Here is a 17027-nt window from a genome sequence, read left to right as displayed (position 1 = left end):
GACGAGTAAGGAGAGGGCTGCTAAAATCTCAGGGCTGGGACAAATAGAGACGTTACTGGTTTCCGCTTGAGTAAATTGATGAACAATGGGATGACAGTGATACAGTGATACATACAAAGGTATGCAAACAACAGTTGACATAGGTAAACACTATTCACTAAGAATGGAGCTAATGTCAGTGGCCCTGGTATAGACTGTTTTTCTGAAGCAAAATCCATACTATACATGTTCCAAGGACTTGAGAGAGAAATGTATAATCCCCTGCATTAATTACATGCAGTGGGTTTGGGTTCTTACTATACCTGCAACAGAACAAATTTGTGTAAAAATGCTTCCTACCATGAAGCCTGCCATTGCAAAGTAGATGTTTAGAAAGTGTGAGATGAACCAAATTTTTTTTTTTTTGGCTAGGATTTTAGGAAAAACTTTCTTTCTTTCTTTCTTTCCTTTTTTTTGGGGGGGGGGTCACATCCAGCGATGCACAGGGGTTACTTCTGGCTTTGCACTCAGGAATTACTCCTGGTGGTGCTCAGGGGACCATATGAGATGCTGGGAATCGAACCCGGGTTGGCCGCAGGCAAGGTAAATGCCCTACCCACTGTGTTATTGCTCCAGCCCCTTGTTTTTCATTTTCTGTAATGAGTTATTTGATTTATTCTAAAGTATCCACAATGTTAATTTGCAATAATACTCTAAATAGAAACTTGGCACTTTTATTGGTTTCTGGCCTGTAGAGAGGGAATTTAACTGTAAATATAAAATAAATACTTATCCTTGAATACCATTCTTTAGCCCTGTCCTGGACCAGTCTTATAGCTTGGAATAATGAGTGTGGCCAGGAACAAATCATGCTTCTTCAGGCAGGAATCACTTTTAGATACCGGACTTTCCCTGTCAAGTGCTAATTCTGTTGTCTCAGTAGTGGGGCACTATCTCACTATTTCCACTGAGGTCTCCTGCCAACTCATTGCTGAGAGGTGCTAAGTATGAGTGAAACTGGAGCCTAGTACTAATCAGGAGAAGAGGAACAGGAGTCTCAGCACTCAGCTGTTAGAGATCAATATAATACCTAACACTTGCAAACTGTCAGGACTGGAAAAGGACATTCATCATGTGTGAATTTCAGAGCCAATCCTTGAGCGATGAACAATAGTATTTGGAGTTGTCCCCACTTATAAACCAACATGTGATTTTCCTCTATTTGCACAACCTTTAGTGCAATTGTATTGCATCAGGAGTCAGGAACATTGACAGCAATTCCTCAAGTCATAAAAATTTAGAATCACTATTGAAGTCAATGACTATTCTGCAAGATACTCCCAGTCTCCTGGGCTTTCCTCTGTTTCCCCAATCTCCACAGGTTCTGGCCCAAATGTAGGGCCAAACTCTGAGCATCATCATCCAACCTTTCAGCAAATGGGCCAAAAAAATTTAAAAAATGCCTTCACTTAGCAAGCAGTGATTTATTCTTACCACAGAGCATTCATCATATCAAGATTAAAGACACATGTGGGAGGCTTTGAGCTTTCTAATTTTTTCTCACTGGGTATTGAGTTCTTTCTTGAAATCCAAGTTTAGGAAGCCCAGGTTATTTGGGGTTAGAGCAATCCCACAGGGTTAAGAAAATTCCTGTAGACGAAAAGTAAAAAGCCCAACCCAGGGGAAGTAAAAGTGAGAGTTGCTGGGGTCAATCTGTAGAGTGGTTTCTCAGAAGATGTTTAAGATTTTATGTTCAGATGCCATTTAATGGGCATGCACACCTCGGCCTGTGTTTACTTACTGAGCTATTTTTCTTGATGAGACAAAACACGTTGCTAAGGATACGTGCGCACATGATCAGGTCCTTCTGTTCTTGCAGATGCATGTGGAGGTGATGTAACACGACAGGCAAGAGAATGTAGCGGGAATCTGAGGAGAGAAGCATTATGTCACATCATTTGAGTCCCACACAAACCACGTGCAAATTCTTATCTACTTTATCATCTAATTTTAGTAGTTCAATAAATCAAGCATGTAGTTTAACAGATACTAATTCTACAGGGTTGTCACTGAAAACAAAGTTCTTTTCTTCTGCCCAGGATTCCTGTATGCAGGAGTCCTTCATACTCTTTTGTTTGTTCGTTTTTGGGGTCCACACCCAGCTGTACGCATGGTTTACTCCTAGGTGTGTGCTCAGGGATCATTCCAGCTGGAGTACAGGGAACCAACTAGGGTGCTAGGGATCAAATCTGTGCCAGTCATGTCAAGGAAGCGCCTTAAGCACATCTCTCTGGCTTATGTCCTTCACTCTTATTGCAATAAGATTTTTTTTTAAACTTTTGAATTGTTTTACTTTTTGTTTCCAAATTTCTAAACAGTGTGTGTGTGTGTGCGCACACGCGCATGCACGTGCATGTGTGTTGTGTGTGTGTGTGCATGTGTGCAAGTGTGCATGCATGCCATTTCCTGGTAATTCATCGGGGTAGGTTCCCTATGAATTTACTACTGTGGTGAAGATTTCGTTTGTCTCCTCTCATCTCCCAAATTCTCAAAATACTTATATCAAATATTCTGGCTAAATTAATATTTTGGGTTTGCTGCCATTCAGATTTTCATCTCTTTGTGCATGAGCAGATATGTTCTTTCTCTGAAAGCTTTCAGGTGATTATTCCTGGTAGTTGAATATTTCATGACTATGTGCTCTGCTTTGGTCTTTGAAATATAGAAACTCGTGCTCTTTAGTTCTGGAAATTTAGGTATTTCTAGGAGATTATTTTCTTCCCATGATTTTTTCCATCTTTTCTCTGGAACTTGGACATCATTTGTGTCAGGAATCTCTTAAATTGTCTTCTATCCTACTTAAATATTTAAAAATATTTTTGTCCATTTTTTCTAAGCATTTTCTTTATTCTTCAACCTTTCTGTTCAATTTTCTAAATTTTGCTTTCAAATATCCAATCTCCAAAAGTTCTTTCTTACTTCCAAGGCATCCTGGGTGTGTAACCATGTGGGTCCTTTTATTAAGAGAGCCCCCCTACCCTGCCAATTTCCACCATATCTTGGTTCAATGTTGCCACCTGGGCATTCTAAGTAATTTTCAGACAAATAGGAACTATTGTGTGTTTTTTGTTTGTTTTTTTTGTTTTGTTTGTGTTTTTGGTTCACACCCGTAGATGCACAGGGGTTACTCCTGATTTTGCCATCAGGAATTACTCTTGGCGATGCTTGGGGAACCATATGGGATGCTGGGAATCAAACCTGGGTTGGCCGTTTGCAAGGCAAATGCTCTACCCGCTGTGCTCTAGCCCCAGAACTATATTTTCATAATGCAGTCATTCCAATTCATTTCACTGAAAGATCTCTTCTTATAGCTTCCTATACATGCTCCTCTCCAGGTAATCTGAACACTATTTCATGATAGTTTTATTTTTCTTATTGGATTATCACTTTCTTAAAAGTTTTTCTTTTCAGGTGAGAGCAATGATACAGTGGGCATGGCATTTGCTTTGCATGTGGCTGACCCAGATCTGATCCCTGGCATCTCATATGGTCCCCTGAGCACAGCCAAAGGATTCCTGAGTGCAGAGCCAGGAGTATCCCCTGAAAATCTCAGGGTGTGTCCCTCTTCCCAGTGCCCCCTCAACCAAAAGAAAGTTTTCCCTTTTTTTTTTTTTTTGTGCAATTTGACCTATGGCTTTCAAACTTACTTGACATTGTCTGGGATAAGCCAGAATAAGGAATAACCATAGGTAAAACATACAGGATTCTATATCCGAATGAAATTCATAAAGAATGCAAAGTATTCTCAACTGAGAAAGTACCTTTATCAATGTTTGGCTAATTTCTTTTGATTCGGTGTTAGGTTACAGATAACATTATTCATTATATTCAACGTTTGACTTATTTATCAGTGTTTGCATTCTGGGTTTCTTTGACTCATATGGTATTTTGTGGGGGAGTCTGTGGCACTGAGTGGGGTTTGGGGTGTTGGGGATCGAACTCTGAGTCTTCACATGCAAAGCATTCATACTGACCCTTTGAAACCCTGGTTTCTCCAAGGACAGAGGTCTGGAGTCCCAGATTACCTTTAGTGCAGGTACTGAAGTTCTGGCCTTAGGTTTCTATCAAAACAAACCACGTACAACACAGGCATTCCTCACCTTGTAACAACATACAGAATCTATACTAGCAAAATAATTCACTGAGGTCTTCCCTGAAATAGTAACTCTGACCAGGTAGCTTAAATACTTATTTATAAGTCAATTCCTCACAAAACGAACCAAGAAAAAGAAGCTGGAAGCTTAATTTGTCTTAAGCTTAATCACTGCAGAGTGATGTATCACTGGAAAGAAAATAAAGCTTTGAAAATAGAGCTTATCTGATATTGTCCCTACAGTTGGAGTGCTTTAATTTCTAAAACTTTCGTTTGCAATTTGCCAAGAAAATATCTACTGACACTTGTACGACAAAGAGTTCATATGTGGTATGTACAAAAAGAATTCCATGACAACCTATCTTAAGAGGTTATTTTTTCTGCATTACCAGGGCAATTTCAGGCAGTGCAAATGATAAATTCAGTGGGTAAATGCCAAACAAGCTGACTGGTTAAAATGCTAATTCTTACCTTTAAACAAAAGAAAATAAAACAAAAACACCTGGCCTCATCCAGTATACCAAAGGAAAAAGAAAATCCACAACTGAATAAACACTAACTTAAGGAAACAACTCTGCACTTGGTTTGTCCTTGAAAGTGTCAATACACTCATATTTCTTGTCTCTGACAAAGGCTGCTGCAATGTGTGATTTTTTTTTTACTTTTTGTTTTGCCTGTAAACACATGAGTCAATAAAGTCCCATTAGTAAATCCCAAGAAAGAGGGTGTAGACTAGGTAGGAATGGCTGAGAAATGTTGCTAGAATTCCTTCCTGAGATTAATTCTGAGGAAAGCCCTGAGCTGACCCTGGCCATCTCTGTCAGTTAAGCTTTAGACAATGATCCTTGAAGTCAGCCTGTCAGTATCTGTCCACCAGAGACCCAAGTCTTTGAATCCTGTGGTGGTTTACAGGATTTCCACCTGAGCCTCCAGCCAGCACTGGTTATTAGAGGAAAGCCCTGCAGCTGCCCCTAAGCAGCCTCCGGAAGTCGAGACTGTGAGCCACACCCAAGGGCGGGGGCCACACCCAAGGGGGCTGTACTGCATGCATCAGAGCTGCACAGAAGCAGCAGCAAGGTAGAACATGAGCAACCAGAGTTGGGTTGGACCTCTGCGTCTAAGATCACCATGAATTGAGCTGCCCAGGTCACAGAAAGCCACAAAACCTGCCAACAAACCTCTCAGGCATCAGAGGCCCCAACACTCAGTGTGGAAGGGACTGCAAAGGATTTAGGGGTGACAGCCTCATAAAGACAATGCAATGGATCATGGAAGAAGACAGCAACAACCCAGGGTGATTTTTGTGTGGAGTTTATAGATCTCACACACTGGACTTAACCTCACCTCTACCACAGGGAACTGTTCCCTAAGGAAAACAGGTGCTATGTTAAAACTTCTCATTTTATTAACTGAATAAACAATAGAAAGGGATGAGAAGAACTCCCCGGCCATGACAGAGCACAGTTTTCTAAACCATAAGTGCACAGAACACCTTTTTTTTTTCTTTTTGGGTCATACCCAGCGATGCTCAGGGGTTACTCCTGGCTCTGCACTCAGGAATTACTCCTGGTGGTGTGTGGGGGACCATATGGGATGCCGGGGATTGAACTTCGGTTGACTGCATGCAAGGAAAACGCCTTACCTGCAGTTCTATCACTCTGACCCCAACACCTATTTTTGTTTAGGGAACGACTCCCTGTGATGGAGGTGAGATTAAATCCAGCATGTTCTGAAGTTCCAACTGTAGACTTGGTGGCAGATAGAGATAAAAGGCAAGAGGGAGAAAGGGAATTCAAGAACACCCCTGAGGTTCTTTTAGGCCATGGTACTGCCATATATTGAGATGGGAGTGAGTAGGCTTACAAGAAAAAAAAGGTGGGGGGGGGCGTAGAGTGATAGCACAGTGGGTAGGGCATTTGCCTCACATGGGGCTGACTCGGGTTTGATTCCCAGCATCCCATATGGTCCCCTGAGCACCGCCAGGAGTGATTTCTGAGTGCAGAGCCAGGAGTAACCACTGAGCATTGCCGGGTATGACCAAAAAATAATTTAGCACTGTAGCACTGTCTTCCCGTTGTTCATCGATTTGCTCGAGCAGGCCCAGTAACATCTCCATTGTGAGACTTTGTTATTACTGTGTTTGACATATTGAATACGTCACAGGTAGCTTGCCAGGCTTTGCCGTGTGGGCGAGAAAGCTTGCCGGGCTCTCTGAGAGGGGCAGAGGAATTGAACTCGGGTCAGCCATACCGTTGTGCTATTGTTCCAGCCCTACCAAAAAATAGAAATAAAATAAAATTAAAAAGTTTAAAAAAAATTTCCATTTTACTTATTATCATTGGGTGGAGTGAGTAGGGTCACATCCAGTGGTACTCAGGAGTTACCTCTGCTCAAGAGACCATATGCCAATGCTGGAGATTAGAATTAGGGTCTGCTGTATGCAAGGCAAGTACTTGACCCCTTGTACTATCTCTCCGGCCCCAAATTTCCAATTTAGACTTGCTGAGTTTAGGAAGCTGGTGAAACATCATTGGGGAATCCACAGAGGAGAGGTGGCTGCTGAGATTTAGAGCTCTGAGGAGAGATAAGTCTAGATATACAAATATGAATGCTGTACGAGCACATGGATCACTACTTGTAGTTAAATGAGTCAGATGAATCCCAAGACTCTTTGATCACTCTGCTGTGCATTACCCAATACAAGTTGTCACCTCCCTCAGCCCCCCACTGCCACTACCGCACACAGACACAGCTTCATCACATCAGCACCTACTTTCACAACTAAATATAAACAGCTTGTCTTCAGGAACCGTGTCTGCTGGCTTTGCAACAATACTGCTAACATAATAGCAGGAGTGGGGTCTGCCTATAATAAACATTTGGTGAAAAAATAAATGAATGACACCCTGAGTCCTACTGGATACGAGAGGCTACCAAATCAAAGCCTAACAGTTCCATCTTCACATCTGAACGCAGCTTAAATGAGAAGCAAGTAGGACGCACATTATCACATTCAGTTTACAATGACTCCATCTGCTGGTACTCGTCCTGAGTCACCCAGAGAAAACGGAGAGAGTTGCAGCAACATACTTCCCGACCAACTGAAGCAGTTTCCCACAGTACTAAAAACAGGACATTTAGACCAATCCCACTCCCTGTCGCCTGAGAGCTGTGCAGATGGGAACCGTGCTGTGGAGGGAAGGAAAAGAGGGCTTTCACCCCTTCCACGCACTGTGCTTGCTCATGCCGACTGGTATAGAAAAGTTCAGAAACAAGAGAACAAACTTGAAAGTAGGTGTTGAGTGGCCAAAAAATACGTATTTTTACTTTTATTTTGAAGCACCACAGGTAAAATTAGGGTCAACAATGATTGGGTGATGCATATGCATTTTCTTTGTTTCTTTTCCCAGAGAACTTTTCCCCAAATGCTTCCTTTTAGGAACCTATACTTTTAACATGATTTAAACTATTCATATACTATTTTTTTGCTTGTTTTTAGGCCACTTCCTGCTGTGCTCAGGGATCACTCCCGGGGATCATATGCGCTATGATCCAACCTGGGTCAACTGCATGCAAGGCAAGTGCCCTACTTGCTATATTCACTCTCCGGCCCATACTCTAACCCTTCCCTATTTTTTTTTATAGGGGCCACTCCTGACAGTACTTGAACCCCTCCCCGCAGTGCTCAGGGATCCACAAGATGCCAGGGATCAAAAGTAGGACCTTAAACATGCTAGGTGAAGCTCTGCCATTTAACTCACAGCCCCAACCCCCAGTGCATACTTTTAAGGGAAAACAGACGGACAGACAGACAGACAGACACATACACACACCCCCCTTTTGCATACTTTCCCCAATGGCCCTGCATTATTCTGCGTCTAAAGAAAAACAGAAGCCCTTATTGAAGCAACTCTAGTTTTCAGGTCCATCTACTACCTTGCGAACTCTGGAGAGTGATTAGTTTTAAAGAAAAGGCATTTCCCAGTGTGAAAAGTACTGAATCACAATCAGTACAAGAAAAGTCAATACTATACTACACATTAGCTATTTTATTATGAAATAAAAGATACTCAGCACCCATAAATTATAGTAAGAATTTATTTTATAGTTGCTTAGTTAATGAACCACCTGATCTTAATGTTATGACCAAGATTGAGGGTAAAGGGAGGATTCATTCCAAGAACATAGTTAGGATTATCTAATAGTTCATCTCGCCCTCTCTTTCTCTCTGCTATATTCTCTCTAGTCCATACTATAACCCTTCCCTATTTTTTTATAGGGGCCACTCCTGACAGTGCTTGGACCCCTCCCCACAGTGCTCAGGGAACCTTAAGATGTCAGGGATCAAAAGTAGGACCTTGAACATGCTATGTGAAGCTCTGTCATTTAACCTCTGCTCTACTTGTCATGACCAAATCTGTCTTCTCCAAAATAATTTCCATCCTGTCCCGGCCTTCAGAAAACATGAATAATACTATTTGGGAGATAAAGGTAAAATGAATTGCTTAATTTGTATGAATTAAATACATCTGTCAGGATCTCAGATAATTTTAACACCAAACATCTGGGGGTATGGTGCCGCCAGCAGGTTAATCTGTACCTGTGAGGCGAGTGCATCAGCAACTTATTGGCACCTTCAGACTTCCAGATACCCCAAAATTGCTGCTGTGCCTTTGGCCAGACTCCAAAAACCTGGGGTAAAGTATACCAAGAAAGTAAATGGCCAAAAGTTAGGTATGTGGGAAACACACTCACAAACCCCCTCCGGCTGGGCTATATAATTGGAGGCATGGCCTCTCTGGCTTCTGATCAAGCTGCTTAACGGCCATGATCCCAGAAACTCAGAAACAAATCTCGAAACCCAGCGGCTTTTTGGCAGAAATGCGTCCGGTTCCTACAGTAGATTACTGGCGCCAGGCCACCCTAGGTGGGAATAGGTTTTGTGCCATGGCCTATTCCCCCTAGTGGCCCAGTGGCCACCATCCTCCAGAGGCCACTAGACAGTCAGGTTTGGGGCCACAGTGACAAGACACATGGGACCTCACGGGATGGGGGTGAGGCCATCCCGTTTCCCTTTCCTCCCTTTTCCAACGAGACCCCGAGTCGCCACCCACAAATGGCCCCTATAGCTCCTGATTAAGCTGCTTAACGGCCATGATACCAGAGACTCAGAAACAAATCTTGAAACCCAGTGGCTTTTGGCAGAAATGCATCCGGACCCCGCAGTAGGTAGGTTACTGTTGCGGGCCACCCCAGAGGGGAGAGGGTGCTGTCCCTCTGCCTGCTCCCTGTTGGTGTCTCAGTGGCCGCCATCCTCCAGAGGCCATTGGACAGTCAGGTTTGGGCCTGCAGTGATGAGACACGTGGGGCCTCACAGGATGGGGGTGGAGCTGGCCCTTTCCTCCCCATTCCAACGAGACCCTGAGTTGCCTCCCATGAATGGCCTCTCTGGTTCATGATCAAGCTGCTAAATGGTCATGATCCCAGAGACTCAGGAACAAATCTCAGAACCCAGCAGGTTTTGGCAGAAATCCCTCCAGATTTAATTGTTAAAACTTCGGAATTCCAAAATCACGTGGCTGCTATTGCAGCCATGTGACACCATATGTTATTCGTAACCAGCAATAGAAAACAAATTGTCTAGTGTTGCCTTTTCAGCAGATATGAGTGTTGGGGTAAAATCCCAAATAATAATGGTGGGTCTGGTGTCAAAATATTGAATGTAATCAAAGTAGAGAAAGAGAGAGTAATGTGGAAATCATCTGCCCCACAGGTAGGGGGAGGGTGGGTATGGGGGTATACTGGGGTTTTTGGTGGTGGAGAATGGGAACTGTTGAAGGTATGGGTATTTCATTGTATGACCAAGACTTAAACCCGAAAGCTTTGTATCAAGCTCTCACAGTGATTCAATAAATAAAATTTAAAAAAATAAAAAAAAATCAATCTACTTAGATATTGAATCTACCTGTTTCCTTCAGCATTAGCTAGATACCCAAGATCAGTATTTCTTAACCTTTTCTTGACCGTTGCCTGCTTTGAACCTTACCTCCTGGGGCCCCTGTCCCATGGGCATGCCCTAGTATTGTCTTGATGTTGCCAGTTTATGTGATTTTTCACCTAAATACCCTTGGAATATCCTGGGGGCTCACAGGGGTTATAGCTGAGAAACGCTGCCATAGATACCCAACAGGTGGGCCTATGGGGCTGATTTAGTCCCGTGTCTGGCTGGGGCAAGATTCCTTTCACCTACTCTCTCTAGTCCTGATGCTTCCCTGGTGATGTAATTCAGACTGGTCGTATCTTCTTATGATTTTTCATTCACTTCTTTAGTGCTGACCATAGTCTGTTACCTTTTTCTGTTTTCTCTATGGGTTAGCTTCCAGTCTAAGCTCACACATAGTATTCTATTGCCTTGCTGCCTCCTTTATATGCTTCTTCTCCCTTTATTTCTCCTAAAGATTTCAATCTCTCCACTTGACTTAGACATGGGCCATCCAGATACCCGGATAAACACCCTAGAGTGTCTGTGAGAGTTTCTGGATGTGATGATCATTCTGATTAGCAGACCAAGTAAATCCGATTGCCCTCTCCAATGTAGGTGGGTATCACTCAATTCACTGAAACACTGAATCGAACAAGAATTTACATTTCCTGCCTGTCTTTGATCTGGGACTCAGTTATCTCGTGATTTCAGATCTGGACTGGAATTTATGGCTCTCCTGGATTTCAGGACTTCGGAATCAGACTCAAACTACTCTACAGGCCTTTTTGTGTCTCCATAGAAACCCCCTTGTGTTTAATTCTCTGTTGAATCTTTTTCTTTTCTTTTTTATTTTTTGGGCTACAGAGTTTAACACTGTTTCTCTTCCCCCTGCAGTTAAACAAATTTTTCCCAGTTTTGTGAGACGTGTCATGACCCGATAGGAAATGCACGCTTCTAACCATGGTCTAAGACCCTCTGTCCTAAACTTAGATACCCTCTCTGGAGTCTCACAGTAGTGTTGCACACATGTGCTTCCTCCTACATCTCCTACCATGAGGACAGCACAGACATGCTCCATCTATCATGAAGTACACAGCTTCTGACTCAGATGGTCAGTCACTAGACTCACTTTTAAGGCTTCCCTAACACTGTTGCAAGATCTTGCGTGATTTAAGTCGAGGTGGTTGCATCTTGGAAAGCTGTCAGGAACACTGACTGTTTTTCTTCATCAAGAGAGTCTCCTTTATGATGTGCCTTGTCATTTACACATGACAGCCACTGTTTTTCTCAATGCTGAATCATTACACATTCAGCCAAGCCTCATCCTCTTGGGACCCTGCCAAAAATCTTTTCTCTAATGAGCACCAGCATGTGCTTCTAAGTATTCATTGAGTGGGAGCTACTTTTGCTTCCCTATGATCGTCCTTCACAGGAGCATTCTGCATAATATTTGTTTGTTGGATCTCACCCAGTGGTGCTCAGGCCTTATTTGTGGCTCTTTTTCCAAGACCTGAGTAAGCCTGCCCAAGGCTCTTTGCCCAATTCCTGGTAGAACTGGGGGACCATGTGGGTGCAGGGGATCAAATCTGGTTCACTGTGTGCAAGACAAATATCTTACCCGCTCTTCTGTCTCTCTGGTTGCACACTATAACAAGAGACAGATTTGCCCTTCTTCTCATTCGACAGGTTAGCACAACACCACAATCACCAGTCTCCCGACAGTGGCTGCAGAATGTCCTGCAGATCACTAGCACTTACCTCCCAGGATCAATATTTCCTAAATCTCGTATCGCTTGAGTTTTCGCATGTCCAACCCCAATAAATAATTGCATCATTCCTCACAAAGACCCACAAGCTTATCTTCTGTCTTATAATAATTATCCGTTCTCTTTGCATGGTCATTTAAGGAAAGATGGGGCAGATAAAACCAATTAAATTGAGACAGGGAGGACTTCTTTTCTTCATTTGGCAAATGCAGAATTGTCAAGGGTGTTTTGCCTAAACCTCTTCATCCTTTACACCCTCTTGTTTCTCACGCTAGTGGAGGCATAGATGCCATAGCAGAAACTCAAGGATTTTGGGGAGCAGAGTTTGAAAACCACTAAAAGAAATATTTCTTCAGAATGAGTGTAGTCAGTCTGTGGGAGGAGAGGTGACCCTAGTGCCCAGGAACCCCAGAGTCCCTTAGCCAACCAGGAATTTGGTTCAGTGTGGGAGCACAAGAATTCAGTGCTACTTGTGCATTGACTACAAATAGATCTGATGGCTTTCTGGGGTCACTATTTCGTCTAAGGGCTCACGACCTACCTGGGTTGGTATAAAGCTGGCTCTCCACGGTTTTGCCGATGCACTGCAACTTCACAGCTTGCAGGGAGTCATCAACATGCACGATGGTGGGCAGACTCCCCAGGGTGTCCTGTACCAAGTTGGCCACTTCTCGGACATCAAAGAGTTTCAACAGCTCTGAGTACACCGCTGGAAATGAGCTCAGAAACACAGCCTAAATGAAGAAATGCAAATCAACTTCCAGGTATGTCTTGAGAAATGAGATGCAAACTTCTTTTGTATTTAAGGTTGCTCTAGTACAATACACAAAAGGACATATTTCGGAATGTGAAAAAGGTACTAGATAATAAAAATGGGCAAGTCTAAAAATTACAGACATTATCAAAATAATGTTGCCCCTGCCCTCCCAATCCCATAGAATCAGCAAAACAATCAAATGGAAAGAACCCTTAATCAAGACCTGGAATGAAGTCACTTATATTTCATTTCTTTCTGGACAAACTTTTTGAAGTGCTCATTTAAATCCATTTCAGAAACCAAGTCTAGTGATTCCCTAAAGTCACTAAATTTCTATGAAGAAAAACAGGGCAGGTCTTTTGAGTGATCTACGTATTATTTCATTCTAGTTTTGCTTCTAATCAACTCTGACTTGGGGAAAGTCATTTGAACCCCTGAGGTTTCTATTTCTATCACCTATAGAATATAGAGATCATACAATGACCTCTTTGATTGATGTAAGATTTACTAATAAGCCCAGAACTATATATACTGACTAAGAAAAACATCATGTAAATACAGAAATTTGACAAGCATTTTTAAAAGGGAAAACAGATGCTAATATCAAATCCTAAGGGGCATACTTAAAAGGGGCACTGTGGGATAAGATTAAACATCAAAAGGAATTCAGATATTTTAAATTTTACAAAAGAAATACAGAAACAAAAGTTGGCCAGCTACTTGGAACAGGAGACAGACATTTCTAATACGCTGCAATTCAATGGGAAATGACACCACCAGGAAATAGTTCAAAGAGAGAATCAAACTTGTGAGTTTTGGTATTTATCTATAAACCAACGTAGAAATATCTAAAAGAATCTGCTTTTGATGCTAAAGGCATCTCAAAGAAGAATCATAACTTACTCCCAAGTGAGAAAATGTTTTTTCTGATACGAACTATATTAATTTTTATCTTTTAACTGGTAAAGGTTAAAAGAAAAAATTTGAAGTGAGAACTCAACTTTTTCAGCAGCTTTTGTAAAAGCAGTGAACATCAAAGGAGTCTGATCTAACATGGTTAATTACTGGATACTCCTCAAATCTCAGTTCCAGAAAGAAAGGGCTGGTTAGTGGGCAATTTGAAATTGAGGTCTCTGGCAAGTATATCTACTACATCTTCGAATGCAGAGGATAAAATAACATTAAAAGAGTCCGAAGTGTATCCTTCCACATTTGGAAGATCAATTTATCTCTACAAGAAGAGGATAATAAACAATAGCACCAGTCTAGGTACATTTCCTATGATATATTATGTTTTCCAAATATCAAACAGTTGAAAATTATTACAATGCTCTTAGGAATCTAATTTTGTCTTCCTCTCTCCAATTTTAGGTTCAGAGTCTCAATAATTTTAAATTACTAGTCTTTAGTGAATGGTAGCAAAGAGGTTACTTCTCTGACAGTTTTCTTATGAAACCAACATGAGAATAAAAAAAGTGTATACAAAGGATTAAGGAAGTATAAATTTAATCAGAATTACTTCTCAGAGCATGTTCTAGGCCATGCTATTTGGAAAGTGAATGAAGCCTTCTCTTAAAACACATACAGATACTCCCAGGAATATACAGTTTGGCAACAGTTGCCAAGATTTAGTCATACAAAACCAGTCTCAGGGCAAACAGGGTAAAGTTAAATTAGTCAAAACAACATGTGGTGGGGCTGGAGCAATAGCACAGTGGGTAGGGCATTTGCTTGCATGTGGCCAACCCGGGTTCGATTCCCAGCATCCCATATGGTTCTACAAGCACTGCCAGGAGTAGTTCCTGAGTGCATGAGACATGAGTAACCCCTGTGCTTTACCAGGTGTGACCCAAAAAGCTAAAAACAACAACAACAACAACAACAACACGTGGTTTACCAGAGTTCCTATACTGTGTCTTAAGTAGACAGACTAAGATGCAGTGCAAGGCTTAGGAGAAACAATATCAAATGATTGACACCAGGGGTCTGAATGCTAGTACAAAGGATAGAGTGCTTGCCTTGCACAGGGCCAACCCGGATTGATCCACAGCATCCTGTGCACCAATGGGAGTAATTCCTGACTACAGAGTCAGGAGTAACCCTTGCACACACCACATATGGCCCCCAAACAAAAACAAAGGAGATTGATTCTAGTGAAATGCCTTCCCCAAGACTGGTGGTGACAATATGCTTAACCATCAGTATGTGTATTGGTAACTGGAATTGAGACTCAGACAAATCAACAGTCTCTCCATTCAGAGCAAGGAGAGCAACGGCAACCCAACTCTTCTGCTCTGCTGGTACTCAGAAACTCAGATAGGGTGCAATGAATAAGCGAGAGCTATTCATTGGATTTCCATGAAAGCTTTGGGTTTCTCACAGAAAACATTCACCCCTCTCTCTCTCTCTTTCTCTCTCTCTCTCTCTTTTTCTTTTTGGGTCACATGCAGCAATGCACAGGGGTTACTCATGGCTCATGCACTCAGGAATTACTCCTGGCAGTGCACGGGGGACCATATGGGATGCTGGGAATCGAACCCGGGTCATCTGGGTGCAAGGCAAATGCCCTACCCGCTGTGTTATTGCTCCAGCCCCACATTCACTTCTCTTGTCACATCAAAAGTAAATGAATTTGGAGATCAAGAAACAGTACATGGAGTGCTTGGCTTGCATGTGTCTGGTTCAGGTTCAATCTATGACACCATCTATGGTCCCTGAAACACAGCAAATGGTCCCCTGAGCATTATCAGGAGGAAGCCCTAAGCACAGAACCAGGAGTAAGCCCCGAGCACAGCTGGCTGTGACTTAATCCCCTCTTCATCATTTAAAAAATGGATTGAATTCATTTTCCTTTGTCCAGTGGAGAGGAATAGGTTACCTGCGATTGTGATAATGCTCCAGATCCTTTGCTCTCTTGGGAAAGAAAGAAACGGACGGACATCAGAAGCTCCTGGATGCAGCAGCGGAACTCCTCTTCATTTTGTCCACCAGTGGCAAGGGAGAAAAGCCTCCGAGACTGAACTATATACTTAAAAATATACTCTTGAGCCTTAAAACAAAAATTTCAAAAATAAGTTTCAACAAATACCAAGAGTACTTATTTAACAATGACAAGCATAAAAATAATGACACAAAACTACTTTATTGTTTGTTTTTGTTTGGCGGCCATCCCTGGCAATGCTCAGGGCACCATATGCAAATGTCTGGCCATGTGCAAGGTAAATGCTATTGCTCAGTCTTACATTACAATTTTAGTTACGGACATAAACAGTAAGACACTTAAGATTTTTGAGCAGTATTTACTTGTGGAAGAAGATGCCTAATGAGAGAAAATATGTAGTTAATTAAAAAATTTTAATGAATTCCCATCAGTTGTGAAAATTACATATTTCAGATTCTGATTTTTTTTTTAAATTTATCCTACTAAGACAATTATCTGCTTTTCAAAAATGATTTTGCATTGAAGATAGATACTCTTGCCATCTAGCATTTTACCCTGAATCAGACCAAAATGATGAAATTTTGTAATTCTTGACCATGGAAGAATTCAGAATGTCAGCTAAAATGTATTTAGATCCTTATTCTTAAATAAAAAAATTGATGAGTGGGCAAAGAAACATAATTTGAATTATAGAATTCTAGGCTTAATAAATATCCTTAAATACTAAAAAATTGTAAATATATAAACGAGAAAATGCTTATTTTAAAAAAATGTAGGTGTTAACTTTTATCTACTGATATCAAATTAAACTAGGGTCTGCTGGAATCAACAACAGGAATTAGAAGATTACCTAAGGTCAATCAGTGAAGAACACTTTTAAGAATATGCATTTTCCAAAAGTAGGGAGAGAGTATGGGGAATATTGTCTGCCATGGAGGCAGGGGGAGGTTAGGAACGGGCGAGTATACTGGGGATATTGGTGGTGGGGAATGTGCACTGGTGGAGGGATGGATGTTTGATCATTGTGTGACTGTAACCCAAACATGAGAGCTTGTAACTATCTCATGGTAATTCAATAAAATTTAAAAAAAAGAATCTGCATTTTATTTTTTTAAGGTATCAGCACATCTTTATACAACTAAGCACCCAGACCTCAAAGAAGTGGGCAAGGTGTAAATGTGAGACTCCTATTGATATGAGTAAAATCTCAGGTTTCCTAGTAGTAATCCCGTCTAAGTCATCCAATTCTTTTACAAAATTTAAAACAAGTATTTCTCAGAAGGCTTCTGCGAGGGTGGTGGAAGCACAGTGAGGAACTTTCTGCTTAACCGCCCATCTTGAGTTTTTCTCTTTGAAACCCTCCCTCCTGTCAGTGCTGAAAATCATATATCCCAGATCCCAGATGTGTTATGGTTCAATCCTGAGCAGATGCCAGTAGGCGAGACTGG

General features: G+C 41.7%; 1 protein-coding gene across 4 annotated transcripts in view; it reads right to left on the bottom strand.

The window, feature by feature from the left end:
- The window catches only part of DOCK4 (dedicator of cytokinesis 4), a 473166-nt gene that overhangs the window by 117921 nt on the left and 338218 nt on the right, over positions 1–17027 (bottom strand). For all 4 annotated transcript variants that reach the window (XM_056117998.1, XM_056118001.1, XM_056118000.1 and 1 more), the window contains exons 22-24: positions 15517–15687; positions 12423–12615; positions 1781–1908 (exon numbers count right to left, since the gene is read on the bottom strand). In XM_056117998.1, the coding sequence (XP_055973973.1) occupies positions 1781–1908; positions 12423–12615; positions 15517–15687 (492 nt within the window). The remainder of the gene's footprint in view (positions 1–1780; positions 1909–12422; positions 12616–15516; positions 15688–17027) is intronic.

This window comes from Sorex fumeus, unplaced genomic scaffold (genome assembly GCF_029834395.1).
Source record: "Sorex fumeus unplaced genomic scaffold, SorFum_2.1 ptg000037l, whole genome shotgun sequence".
Lineage (NCBI taxonomy): Eukaryota > Metazoa > Chordata > Mammalia > Eulipotyphla > Soricidae > Sorex > Sorex fumeus.
This window is presented reverse-complemented; position numbering and strand designations above follow the sequence as displayed.